The sequence below is a fragment of the Macadamia integrifolia genome, chromosome 13 (genome assembly GCF_013358625.1).
Source record: "Macadamia integrifolia cultivar HAES 741 chromosome 13, SCU_Mint_v3, whole genome shotgun sequence".
NCBI lineage: Eukaryota > Viridiplantae > Streptophyta > Magnoliopsida > Proteales > Proteaceae > Macadamia > Macadamia integrifolia.
Window position 1 is genome coordinate 27913096 of NC_056569.1, and position 13627 is coordinate 27926722.

Sequence of the window (13627 nt, forward strand, 5' to 3'; positions counted from 1 at the left end):
GCTTCCATAGCATAGTGGTAGTGCGTTCGCTTCGTAAGCGAAAGGTCGCGAGTTCGATCCTCGCTGGGAGCTTTTTGCTCCTACGCCGAATATTGTCTCTGTATCCATATCATCATATCTTTTTTCCTCCTTTTTCCTCTTACACCGAATCTCGTCTCTCTATCCATCTCAATGGCTGGCTCGCTATTTGCTCACACACACGCCATGGAAATTGGCACAATGACCCAAGCCATGCAGCTGCACGCACAAATGATCAAAACGGGAAAACAAGACAACTTCCTCGATCTAAACAATCTCTTCACCTTCTCTGCCCTCTCCACTTCAGGTGATCTCACTTATGCTCGCCAAGTCTTCAATTCCATCCAAACCCCCAACTCCTATTTCTGGAACACCATGATCAGAGGTTATGCAAAAAGCCCAGAGCCAGACCAGGCCCTTCTCCTTTTCCTCGCGATGCAACTTCAAGAGGATGCACCTAACCCAGACAATTACACATTTCCCTTCCTCCTCAAATCTTGTACTCGTTTGCACCGGACCCGTGAAGGGCGACAACTCCACGCAGTCATCTACAAGGCTGGTCTCCAATCTGATCGATTCGTTCAAAACTCTCTCATACACATGTACTCATCTTGTGGGGAATCTAGTTTTGCGATGCGGGTGTTCGAGAAAATGTCTGACCGAAATGTGGTATCTTGGACTTCTATGATTGATGGCTTAGTAGACGATGATCGGCCTGTTGAAGCTCTTCGGATGTTTGCACGAATGGAAGATGATGGTGTTGCACCCAATGATGCTACTGTGGTTTCTGTTCTCAGAGCTTGTGCGGATGTAGGAGCAATGGGTATTGGGCAGAAGGTTCATAAAATGGTTGAACATAGAGAGATTGCTTCGAAGGCTAATGTCTGTACTGCTCTGATAGACATGTACGCTAAATGTGGCTGTATAGATAGTGCTCGACGGGTATTTGATACAATTGTCAACAAGGATGTGTTTGCATGGACAGCCATGCTTTCTGGCCTAGCCAGCCATGGCCGGAGCAAAGAGGCCATTGATTTGTTCAATGAATTGATAGAAGCAAACTTAAAACCAGATGTGAGGACGGTAACTGCAGTATTGTCTGCTTGCAGAAATGCTGGTTGGGTCACTGAGGGTTACCATTTCTTCAATGATATGGAGATGAAATATGGGATAAGACCCACAATTCAACACTATGGATGTGTGGTTGATCTTCTAGCCCGTGCCGGGCATTTGAAGGATGCGGAGGAGTTTATAAAAAATATGCCCGTTGAACCTGACGCAGTTCTATGGCGAACACTGATTTGGGCCTGCAGAGTTTATGGAGATACCGAACGGGGGGAGCGTTTGACGAGCCACCTCCAGCCTTTGAAGACGGATTCTAATGATTGTGGGAGTTACGTGCTTCTTGGGAATGTCTATGCCCTTGCTGGAAAATGGCGTGAGAAGGCAAAAGTGAGAAAATTGATGAATAAGCAAAGACTTTCAAAACCACCTGGAACTAGCAGGGTTGAGGTGAATGGTGTAATCCATGAATTCGTAGCAGGAGACTCGAGTCACCCAGAGGCAGAAAGGATCTATAGAAGGTTGGATGAAATAGCTGAGCGACTAAGAGAGGAAGGCCACCACCCCAAAGTTTCAGAGGTCTTGCTTGATATTGAGGATGAGGAGAAAGTTACCCAGTTACAACATCACAGTGAGAAGCTTGCTGTTGCTTTTGGGCTAATCAACTCAAGCACAGGGACACCAATTAGGGTTGTGAAGAACTTGAGATCTTGTGCAGATTGCCACTCTGTGATGAAACTTGTCTCAAAGATATATCAGCAAGAGATAGTCATTAGGGATCGGATTCGGTTCCACCATTTCAAGAATGGGCAATGTTCTTGTGGAGATTACTGGTAATGTTGAAAATGTTGTCTTGAAGAAGGATCAGACAGGGTATTTCCTTGACCTCTCAAATGAGTTGATCTTGCTATGTGATCTTTCTTATTGATGGTTGAGCCATCTCAATTCTCACATAACTGAACTCTAGAGATGGAACCATGGCCCAAAGGCCCCAAATTGGCCTAATAATGCAGAGTTCCTTACATGGATTCCACCCATTCATTCTCACTCCTTCGCTCAAGAGAAAAAATTACAATAGAGATGAAACTAAAAACTAATCATATTGTTATCTAAAATCTTTCTTGAAGTCTACTGGAAAGATTGCAGTCTTGGTGTCTTCTGCTATTAAATTCAAGATTAAGAGTTGAGGCTTTTGCTTACAACCTAACGGAGGTCTGTAATTGGGTTGATGAGTATTAGCACGGATTACATGCAGACCACAACATCCATGCACATCCCCATGTAACAACTCAGAGTCTTCTTTTTATTTTTATTTTTTTTTGAAAATAAAAAAAACTTCATTAATTAAGGAAGATAAGATAGAACATTAATGTCTGGTTTAACAGTGTTAATGTAGAGCCTATTGTTCATAGCCCTCTTGGCTAAGTTGTGCATAATGATGACTAGATCGTTGTTGGGACTGAAACAACAATTGGTTTTAAACAAAACATTATGGACATCAAGCAACAGTGGTAATGATGTCCCCAAGCTTTATGTTGTTTCATGTTGCATAATCATGTTATTCACATGGGTTTTTATTTATTCATGCATTGACTCAGCAAATTTTATGATGTAATTTCAGATTAAAATTAAAGATATGGGCAGTATTGTAACATCATTATGTACTTTTATAGGCATTTTTCATATTCTTAGTCTAGTAGGTGCAATATTTGGTAATGTCATTTTTAAAATTATGGTAATTATACAAGGGAGATGTTATGGAGGCATTTTGTGATTATGCGTACCATATTGGTCGAGTGGTGCTATATTAAAGGTAATGGCATTTTTCGTAAATATATAAGTGAAGATCGTAATTTAGTAAATATTAATGGGGAGAAATAATGGTAATTGATCCTGTTCCCTACGCCCTCTCACAAGGTCCAGTGAAATTTAGTAAATATTAATGGGGAGAAAGAATGGTAACCGGTCCTGTTCCCTACGCCCTCTCACGGGGTCTAATGAAATGACACCCTACCCCTTGTGTGCTCTCTGGTGGATAGCCATGTGCACTCCCCCATTGAAGGGTATAGGAAATACGATTGGTTGTCATTCTTTCTCCTGTATAAATGAGTAGAACGAAGACGGAGTATATGTTATGTAATTTTAGTTACATTATGATGAATTATGAGAAGGTGAAAACTAATGAGAGTGAAATTTTGCGAAGTGATTATTTTAAGTTTATGGGTTCAATCATAAATAAAGAAGGTGATATAGAGGATGATATCTCATAGAAAGTTAAAATAGGATGAATGGAGTGGAAATGTTCGTTTAGAGTGTTGTGTGATTGATGTATTCGTTTAAAACTTATAGGAAATTTTATAGAAACAGTTATAATTAGCTATGATGCATAGTGAGAAATATTGGACAACCAAAAAACATCATGTAGATAAACTCAATGTAGTGAAGATGGAGGATGTTGAGATGGATTTGTCACAAAACTAGGAAGGATAGAAGTAAAGAATGATCATATTAAAGCTGATTTGGGAGTAGTTCTAGTACATGATAAGCTACGAAAAAGTCTTTTGAGGTGGCATGGTCATATTTAATGGAGGTCTTTGGATGCTCCAGTAAAGTGGAATTATTTGATTTAGATTGAACGAACTAAAGGGCCATGGACAAACCTAAAATGGCCCTAGCGGAAGTGGTGAGGGTGTGGGGAAAGACGTGCATAGCTTAGGCTTGTATCAAGTATGACCTCAAAATTTCAAATAGAGCTATTGGAAGGCATGAATCCATGTAGCTGACCCCATTTAATTTAGACAAGGCTGCGTTATTGTTGTTTATAGATGAGTGTTGGAAGTGATTCTGTTGAAGTGCCTACCAAACACCATTTCTACTTTACTGTTTTGAAAGAATTTGTTTTCCAGGTTAACAAACACCAATCTACTCCCTGTAATTACTCTTTGTGAGCAGAATCAGTAAAAAGTACTTATGGATCAAAAATACTTTCTAAAGTAGAATTGTTACCAAAAACAGCCTAATTTTTATTTATTTATTTATTTTACCTGGTGAGCAATAACTTTTAATTGCGACCAAATGATTCACTTAGTTCAAGATATCAAGGAGCTTGTTGGATCAGATGCACTCGGCTGTGCTGTCTTTTTGAGTTCTTATCAATGTGTTCAGCTGCCCATTTGAGTTCTCATCAATGTATTCAACTGCCCATAGAGCTTTCACCATCCACCAGGAAACATAAAGGAAAACAAAAGATAATAGCACAATGTATCATTTGATTCCTCTAAAAGAAATGGCATTGCAACAGTAGCAAGATCAGCAGTTGAAATTTGTATACATCAAAACCACCAATAAATCCCCCACATCCCCTCATTCAGAACCCCATGAACTGCAAATCCTACAGACTCATTGTATGAATATATCTCGAGGGCTGCTGGAATTTACAAAATGCAGTCAGAGCAACCATGCTTCCCCATTTACATATTCACAGTAGGGAGACTGAGTGTAGCATACAAAATTCACCCAGCCACTTCATACATGACCATGAGTTATATAACTACAAATCTACGCAACCCATTTCTTCATATACTCCCATAAGTTCAAAATATCTAATATCTCCCTCCTACATCAGTAGAATAGACTAAGAAAGCATAAACAGCTAACCAAAACTAACAGTTAAAACCCTTTTGGTCTCTTAGGAGATGCTTCCATCACATTCATGCCTTCATTGTGTCTTTTCACCCCATTTCCATCACACCTAGGAAAGCTTTCAAATGCTTTGGGGGCTGCCAGAATGCAGTTGTATCTGACAACATTGGTTGCAAGGGCATAGACAGTGGTGACCTCACTTCTTGGAGTCAACATGGTCTTCCTCTCGATGGCTGCATACTGCCCACAATATAATTCTTGGATCGCTATATCCCTCAGCTTCTGAGAGACAGCATCCTTCCCATGATCGAAATTGTCTGTCGAACCCTGCAGATTGTCAAGTCATACTAAGCAACAACTTTCTTAATTTTGTTTTATCTGTTCTCAAGAAGGCACAGTTAATCATGGTTTAAGCAGTTGGAATAGAAGACCAGAACTGAAACTGAAGAATGATAAATCAGGGCAACCAGTTGGTCAGTCCACCCAGGAAATGTAGAAGTCAAGACATTTTTCCTTTTCTTTTCTCTTATATTTTATTTGGAGTCGCCCGGGGGGGGGGGGTGTTTGATAGATAAGCAGTATCTGACCACAAACACCCTTTTTGTTGTGAATGTTTTGGGCTAAAGGCTTGAAATTTTATAGAATATTGGTCTTATTTTGCACAAAACTAGTGGAAATCTCGAGTCCATATGCAAACAAGATTTAAGTTCTCACCTCAAAGTCAACAGGGAACTCGATTCTAGTGCATGGAGATCCACAACCATCTCCAAAATTGAGCGTCAACACCAATATAAATGGCCTTGTCCTCACTGTCTCTCTGGCACATGAACAGATATAAATAAGAGGTGAAAAATCAAAAGAGTACATGTGATACACTTAGTAAAAATGCAGAGGAAAGGGGCCCACAACTTCAAAATTTAAGGCCTTGTTTACAACTTAAATGTGTAACAAAGCATTTGAAACTGCATAATTTACAGGAAACCACCAGAATTTAAAAAACAACGCCTTATAATATGTGAACAATAAACTCTCCCCCCCCCCCCCCTCTATTTAGTTTGTTGGCCTTTGTTTTTTCTTCTTTACCCCTAGGGGATGTATATTCCTTCTCTCTTTCTCTTCTTTGGTAATGAATTTTTTATTCACCAAAAAAAAATGTGAACAATAAACAAATCAGCTATACATTGTGTTCTGCAACCTTACTCAGTTAAACATTTGCTATCTAAGTCACAAGCACATCATACATAAACAACACAGATTTTAACGTGTATACAATGGTCAAACAATGACCTTTTAAACATGTACGTAATCTCTGGATAAATTTGTTAAAATTCATATTTATTACCAAATTTTTGTTTGACAAAAAGAATACCCAAACTAAATTTCTGCTGTATGCTGGATGTAATCTAAAAGGCTCAAACTTCATTCAGTCATATTATTGTAGCATTTTTTAATGCATCCTTTGGAATGTCAGCAGTATAGAGATAAAAGGTTTACAGATTTTATGGTTAGGATCAAACAAATTATTCCGTATTTGTTAGATCACCCAGACAGATCACAAGAATAAAAAAGGTATAAATATAAAGGTCAGATGCCAAAAAATTGAGATGGCAAAGCCTAATCAGGTCTCAGGTCATGTTCAGTTCCTTTATACTGCCTGAGGCAGGTTCCAGTTGTGATAGAGCGTAGCTTTTACTGGTGGCCTTGAGCATTACAGCCTGTCACCATTATTTTCTTCTATTTTATAATATTTCTTTTCTACATCTCTACCAGGCCCAACCCAGACTTTCTCCTGTTCACAGTTTGGATAAAGTGGGGTTGAGGCCAGGGTCAAAGAAGGGGTCAGCCCATGCCAAACTCAACTCAATGCCATCCACACCTGCACATCTCTGCATTAGTACATATGAAATGGAATATCAGCATATAATGGCTTTCTAAACCATGCACAAGATATTTTGTAACAAGGTACCTTTTCAGGTGAAACGGTTGCTTATGTAGAATGGCTGTTTTTAGGTCCGGCCTCTCTGGAAAGGATACCTACATAACAAAAGGTGGGGAGGGGGAGGGGGAGGGGGAAGAAAAGAATTAAACTTACGGAACTTATGGATTGGGCACAAAATTAGAGGTATTAGAAACATTGGATATTCTTGGTTATAAGAATAACTGATCTAGCTGACCCCATTTAGTTGGGATAAGGCTGAGTTGAGAAGAAGGATAACTGACCCGGTATGCAGCTCAAAATTGACCATTCAACAGAACTAAACTCAGACAACAGGGAAACCATAACAGCCCAAAGGGAAATAGAGAACCTATTATCCTTATTTAGAAAAAGAAGAAAGAATAAGGGAACCAATCATGGCTTCATGTCCCTTATTTAACGGACAAATGATTCCTCCCGTAGTAACTCAACCAGTCACGCAATAGGTACACACAGTACACTCATAGTCATCATAGATTCATGGTACAATTGAACTTGATGGCAAGCCCCAAACACTACAATACTTTCTATGCGTACTTCAAAATTGGATATTCAACTATAAGTTGCACATAAGGGGGAGTTAGATTCGTGAAGGGAACATGATCTTTCACTATTGCAACTTAGGAATCCTAATATTAGTATTGCTAAGAGTACTGGGAAAACCTTTCCAAAATATCTTTAGAAGAAATGAATAAACAAAACGTCAAGGAGGAGGAAGGGAGACTCCAAGAGACAACAATAAGCTTGTTCCCAGGGGAATCTCTAACAGATCCAAGCGAGGGAGCATTCTGAGATTAGATCAAACATTTGAAGAAGATGGCATTCCAAATCTTCTCAAGGGAGTGGGAGTTGGATGTCCATCTAAGGAGATTATGCTCCATCCAGATACCTGCCGTGCCACAAATAATAGATCCAGCAAAAGTCATGTCTCCCATATCCATTCCCTATGAAGGCCAAGGATACGCCTCCTCCTAGACCAACAACATCTGAGAACTCTTTTCCAAACGGAGACAAAGGGGCAGTCAAAGAAGAGGTGACCTGAGACTTTCACAATATTCCATCAAAGACAGCAGGAAGGAGGGACCTGAATGTGCCTATAAAGAAGGAAGCCTTAGAAGAGGAGGCAGTTAGAAAGGGCTCTCCAGGCAGTGAAGCTATGCCGAGGGTGATGCAGATGCACGATGGATTTAGGAAAAAAAAATCTTTTTGATTTGATTTTGTTTTGTTTTAGAAACAATTTCTTTGAAATTAGTTAGTTTCTAATTTTAGATTAGTTTCCATTTTAAGTTAGTTGCCATTAATTTTTGATTTTTTTCTTTATATTGGACATGTAAACGATGAAGAAGTTCAGTTTTAGATTTGAAGAATAGAGATTTGATTAAGAGTTTTGGTATGAGAACCATGGCTGCCGATTTCCCCTTCTTCCTCCTCTCAAATTTTCCCATCTCTTCTCTGTTCATTCTCTTCTTCCTTTTTATTATTCTGGTTTCCTTTTCCTTCTCTGATATTCTTCTTCCTTTCCTCTCTGTATTCTGGTTTTTTTACTCTGTTCTGGGCGACAGTTGCAGCCCTACTGAGGCACTTCCAACTCAGCTATGCGTGAGTTGTTTGGGTCAAGCTGTTGGTCGAAGGAAGCCCTCCCCAAGGTGACCCTAACCCTTGAATCTCAGGTCTGAAAGTGATCCCTGCTGTGAAAGATACATCTACAACCCTACCCAGACCTGTACCTGCCGCCCTTGTGATTCCAGGAGTTGAATCTGAACCTAATACTTGATCAGTTGGGTTTATGTTGGTGGGTTTGATAAATCTGGGTTATGCGATCCTATACCTACAATTTCAGCCCAAGCCTAGGCCTGACCTGTGAGATCCTTCACTTGGAGTAGAGGCAGCTCTTGCTGGTTCTGAATTCTATCGTGCGTGTTGTAGGTTGAAGAAAGCTAACTCTCTAAATTTATAAGTAAGGACAGTTATTTATAATTACAAGAAAACCCCATGTCCTTGAAATTATGTTCTAATATTCCCCTATTCTGTTAGTAATTCCAGAATACCCCCCTCTTCTAATTTTTTTATTTCAGCTTGACCCTAGTATTTATTTCCATCTCTTCTAAGTGCTAGAGTTGTGCCTGAAGTTACAATAATGCCCCTACCTCTTTGAAACTGTTTTAGTTGTTAATTGTGGGCCCATAAGTGATCCGATTCCGACTTTTGGAACCTAGATCCGCAACAAGTGGTATCAGAGCAAATTTTCCTGTAATTTTCTAACCATGACAGGTCACATCACCAATGCTGAGTTGCACAAATTGTATCGCGAGTTAGCCGAGAACCAACAGAATACTGATGCTAGGCTTGAGAGGGTTAAAGCCAAGTTTGACAAGTTTATGGAAGGGATGATTGCCTTTATGAAGAGGTCTGACAAACGAGCTGAAGAAGGATCCTCTACATTACCTCCTCAGCTCAACACTTTATGGATCGAAGATATACCTCAGAGGCAGCAACTTGATCCAGTTGTTCCACAGGATGTTACCCGGCAATTTTCTGACAGAGATTATGGCATCAAAGTTGAGGTTCCCGAGTTCAGTGGTGAAAAGAGACCTGAGGAATTTCTTGACTGGCTTACCAAAGTGGAGAGAATTTTTGCGTATAAGTCTCTTCCAGACGTGAAGAAGTGTGAACTCATTATCACCAAGTTTATTGGGTATGCATGTTCATGGTGGGATGATGTACTACATGCAAGGTTTGTTAGAAGACTTGGACCCGTTACCAATTGGGAGGTCATGAAGCAAATCCTGACCGAAAAATTTGTTCCTCTTAATTATGAAAAGATAATGTTCTATTAATTACTTAACTTGCAACAAGGGAAAAAAGATGTGATTTCCTACACCCTCGAATTCCACAAACTGTCTTCAAGGTGTCGACTTCAGGAAACAGACAAGCAACAGGTGATGCGATATATCAGTGGGTTAAGTACTGAGATTTGACTTGAGTTGGCTAACACTGATTTCAGGTCTGCTGATGTGGCAGTAGTTCATGCCAAGACAGCTGAAGAGAAGTCCATTTATTGGAAGGGTATGCTCAAGACTTCTTCAGTTTATAGATCTCCACCACGTATGGAGGAAAAGAAGCCTGAAGCTCGCAGAGTTGAAGAGAAAGGTCAGAGTTCAACAAGGATAGTGTTGGGGTGAAGAATATCATATGCCATAGTTGTGGCGAGAAGGGTCACTATTCCAACAAGTGTCCCAACAGGACTCGTTCTGTGAACGTAGCAGAGAAGTAGCCGACAGAGAAAAGTGAAGATGAATCTCATTTATATCCTTATCCCCTCAAGGACGATGATATTGTCGATGATGAAGATGAGGATGTAGAAGCTCATTCAGCTAGCCTTTCATCTTTTTCGAATAGACTAGTTGATAAGGCTCCTCCCTTCAGACAGAAGAGTACTTTCCTGCACGGCTCCGACCATACTGATGTTCATGCAGTTGTTGATACTGGGGCAGAAGCAAATTTTATATCTGCTGAATTTGTTCGAGCACACAACCTTCCACTGAAGCAGCATTTCAAGAAGATTCAAGTGCGAGGTTTTGGACCCACAGCTCGAGAAGAGGCCACTGCAGTTGTTCGAGTACATTTATAGTTTGGGCCACTACAGTACCATGTGACTTGCTTGGTCACCCCATTGGCACACTACGACATTCTTCTAGGGCGACCTTGGCAGCGACATACAGGCATTCTCTACGATGGCGCACGGAACACCATCAAGGTGAAGCAAGGAGGTCGTATGTACTTAATGAGGCCACATGCATTATCCGACATGCCACGTCGTTGACTGACTCCTGCTCCAGTGACATGTCAGCCTACTCTTCCTCCTCTTGGAGTTATGTTCCCATCTTTTGCTTCGAAATATGTGCCACCTCATCGACGAGCGATTTACAAGGGAGTCTTGGGAGCACGACCTAACTCGACGGAGTCGAGTTCTTTTAAGACCGGGAGAGCTGATGCAGGTGCACGATGGATTTAGGAAAAAAAAAATCTTTTTGATTTGATTTTGTTTTGTTTTAGAAACAATTTCTTTGAAATTAGTTAGTTTCTAATTTTAGATTAGTTTCCATTTTAAGTTAATTGCCATTAATTTTTGATTTTTTTCTTTATATTGGACATGTAAACGATGAAGAAGTTCAGTTTTAGATTTGAAGAATAGAGATTTGATTAAGAGTTTTGGTATGAGAACCATGGCTGCCGATTTCCCCTTCTTCCTCCTCTCAAATTTTCTCATCTCTTCTCTGTTCATTCTCTTCTTCCTTTTTATTATTCTGGTTTGCTTTTCTTTCTCTGATATTCTTCTTCCTTTCCTCTCTGTATTCTGGTTTTTTTACTCTATTCTGGGCGACAGTTACAGCCCCACTGAGGCACTTTGAACTCAGCTGTGCGTGAGTTGTTTGGGTCAAGCTGTTGGTCGAAGGAAGCCCTCCCCAAGGCGACCCTAACCCTTGAATCTCAGGTCTGAAAGTGATCCCTGCTGTGAAAGATACATCTACAACCCTACCCAGACCTGTACCTGCCGCCCTTGTGATTCCAGGAGTTGAATCTGAACCTAATACTTGATCGGTTGGGTTTATGTTGGTGGGTTTGATAAATCTGGGTTATGCGATCCTATACCTGCAATTTCAGCCCAAGCCTAGGCCTGACCTGTGAGATCCTTCACTTGGAGTAGAGGCAGCCCTCGCTGGTTCTGAATTCTATCGTGCGTGTTGTAGGTTGAAGAAAGCTGACTCTCTAAATTGACAAGTAAGGACAGTTATTTATAATTACAAGAAAACCCCATGTCCTCGAAATTATGTTCTAATATTCCCCTATTCTGTTAGTAATTCCAGAATACCCCCCTTCTAATTTTTTTATTTCAGTTTGACCCTAGTATCTATTTCCATCTCTTCTAAGTGCTAGAGTTGTGCCTGAAGTTACAATAATGCCCCTACTTCTTTGCAAACTGTTTTAGTTGTTAATTGTGGGCTCATAAGCGATCCGATTCCGACTTTTGGAACCTGGATCCGCATCAGAGGGATGTGACCAAAGAACTAGACAATCTTGTGCCAAGGGGCCAGAGGATCATGCGAACGAAGGAGCTGAAAATGCCGGATGGCGAACGGAACCAATATGGCCAAGAGGGGGATGGAGGGAAGGCAAAATATCAAGGAGAGGGGGGTGCAAGACTCATTAGAAATAATGAAAGCAACAGGGGAATCTTTATCAAGGCCAGAGGAGTAGACAATTCTGGCGCTCACCACTGATAGGAGAACACCCAATGGATGCCAATTGTCAAGCCAAAGAGAAGTAGAAAGACCATCAGCGATAGAAGAGCGGATGACAGTTAGGGCAATAGGGCGAAGGCTAAGTATTTTACTCCAAACCCAGGAGGAATCAAAGTGGGGGGAGGGGGGTTAGTCCAAAGAGAGTCTTTGTGAAGAAGGGAAGAATAATCCCAAGAAACCCAAATGCTATTATGTTTGGAAACTAACTTCCAAAGTATCTTTACCTCAACTGATTTGAGGAATGGCAATGGGGCTTTTTGTCCATGTGTGCTAGATATTCTCAAGCTCCATTTGATGTATTTGTTCCCTGCATAATAAGTCAATGGGCAGTTAGTGAAAAAGCTAGATATCAGTGCCTCATATAACTAGATATTCATCAGGCTATTCTTGACCCACAATGAAGAATTATAGGAGGAAAGACGAGATGCACACCCAAAGATTTTCCTCTTGAGTAGCAAATGAGTATATGATAAAATGACATGCACACTTGTCAAACCAGAAATACTGCTTAAACCAAAAGGTCAGCCTACTTGGGTTAACCTTAAATCAACCCAAAGAATTGATTACAAACCAATGGCTCATAGAAGTTAAAAAGGAAGTGAACTTATTCGGATATAGGTTAATCACATAGAATTAATCTGCTAATATATTGATCTAAAAGGTGGAGTTCATTCCATCATCAGGATGGTCTACGTCAACAAACATGTCACTCATCTGTATAAGCAAGCATCTGAGTGCAATTATGGATCATAATAATAAATGAGAATAGCAAAACCCAAGGAGAAATTACCCATACTTCTGGGGATTTGTGAGAGACTGATCTGAACAAGATCAATTCTTACATATGGAGGAATGTGCAGATTAAGAAAGTGCATGACACCTGCTATTACCTGTTCCAATTCAAGTTAGCCACTAAGCCTTCTGCCAAAAATCCATGTATATTAAGAAAATATGGCTGATATGAGTCGAGTATAATCCAACTAATAAATTCAAAAGAGAAAAAGAGTTGGCAGTAAATAGACCCTCTATATAATAAATGCTAATGTGTTAATAAAAAAACCACACCTAAAACTCATATCAATGGTGGTGAAGCTAAGAAATGTTTACCAATGGGGTTGGTAGCCTAGTGGTGAAAATGCCCTCAACCCATCACCGCTCGAGTTGGCTGGTTGTGGGTTTGAGTCTTGGCATGCCCACTATCGCGCATTGGTCCTGCGGAAGCACCGCTTACCGTACGGGGGCTTGTCCTGGGGGCTATGATCACTAACATGGAGCACCATTTTTTTGTTACCAAAAAAAAAAAAAAAAGCTAAGAAATGGTTGATTATGTTGCAGGAAAATCAAGACTTTGTCAACTGATTCTAGTGGCATTATATTTACCTCTATAATTGATGCATAGTCTACACAGCAGCACTGACATTCAATGGGGTGAATCCACACAATAAAGGATATGACTTTGAAGTTTGAACAGCGATGGTGCCCTTTGGGGGGGGGGGGGGGGAAGATGCAAGGAACAGTTTGTATATGCAATTTGAAACTGGAAAATGTATAAATGATTAGTTATTTCATCTATGAAAAAGGGTGAAGATTATTGTTTAAACAACCCTAGAACAAACCACCACACGAA

The 13627-nt window shown here is 40.3% G+C and overlaps 2 protein-coding genes and 1 non-coding gene across 4 annotated transcripts in view; 2 read left to right on the top strand and 1 right to left on the bottom strand.

The window, feature by feature from the left end:
* Positions 1–72, top strand: TRNAT-CGU. The gene has a single exon. It is a non-coding gene; the product is annotated as a tRNA-Thr (tRNA).
* A 9-nt stretch (positions 73–81) lies between these two features.
* On the top strand, positions 82–2117 carry LOC122059177 (pentatricopeptide repeat-containing protein At4g21065-like). Its single transcript, XM_042621858.1, has one exon. It carries the CDS (start codon positions 172–174, stop codon positions 1915–1917), a length of 1746 nt encoding a protein of 581 aa, XP_042477792.1. The 5' UTR covers positions 82–171; the 3' UTR covers positions 1918–2117.
* A 2215-nt stretch (positions 2118–4332) lies between these two features.
* Positions 4333–13627, bottom strand: part of LOC122059598 (NAD-dependent protein deacetylase SRT1) — a 33833-nt gene continuing 24538 nt past the window's right edge. The window contains exons 10-14 of one of the 2 annotated variants that reach the window (XM_042622482.1): positions 12797–12890; positions 12225–12307; positions 6689–6756; positions 5437–5539; positions 4333–5049 (exon numbers count right to left, since the gene is read on the bottom strand). In XM_042622482.1, coding sequence (XP_042478416.1) covers positions 4750–5049; positions 5437–5539; positions 6689–6756; positions 12225–12307; positions 12797–12890 — 648 coding nt within the window. In that variant the 3' untranslated portion in view covers positions 4333–4749. Of the gene's footprint in view, positions 5050–5436; positions 5540–6688; positions 6757–12224; positions 12308–12790; positions 12891–13627 lie in introns of both variants that reach the window. The other variant, XM_042622481.1, reaches the window with a different exon arrangement.

Excerpts from the sequence above, each read along its gene's own strand:
- LOC122059177 (XM_042621858.1), top strand. The coding sequence starts at position 172 with ATGGCTGGCTCGCTATTTGCTCACACACACGCCATGGAAATTGGCACA.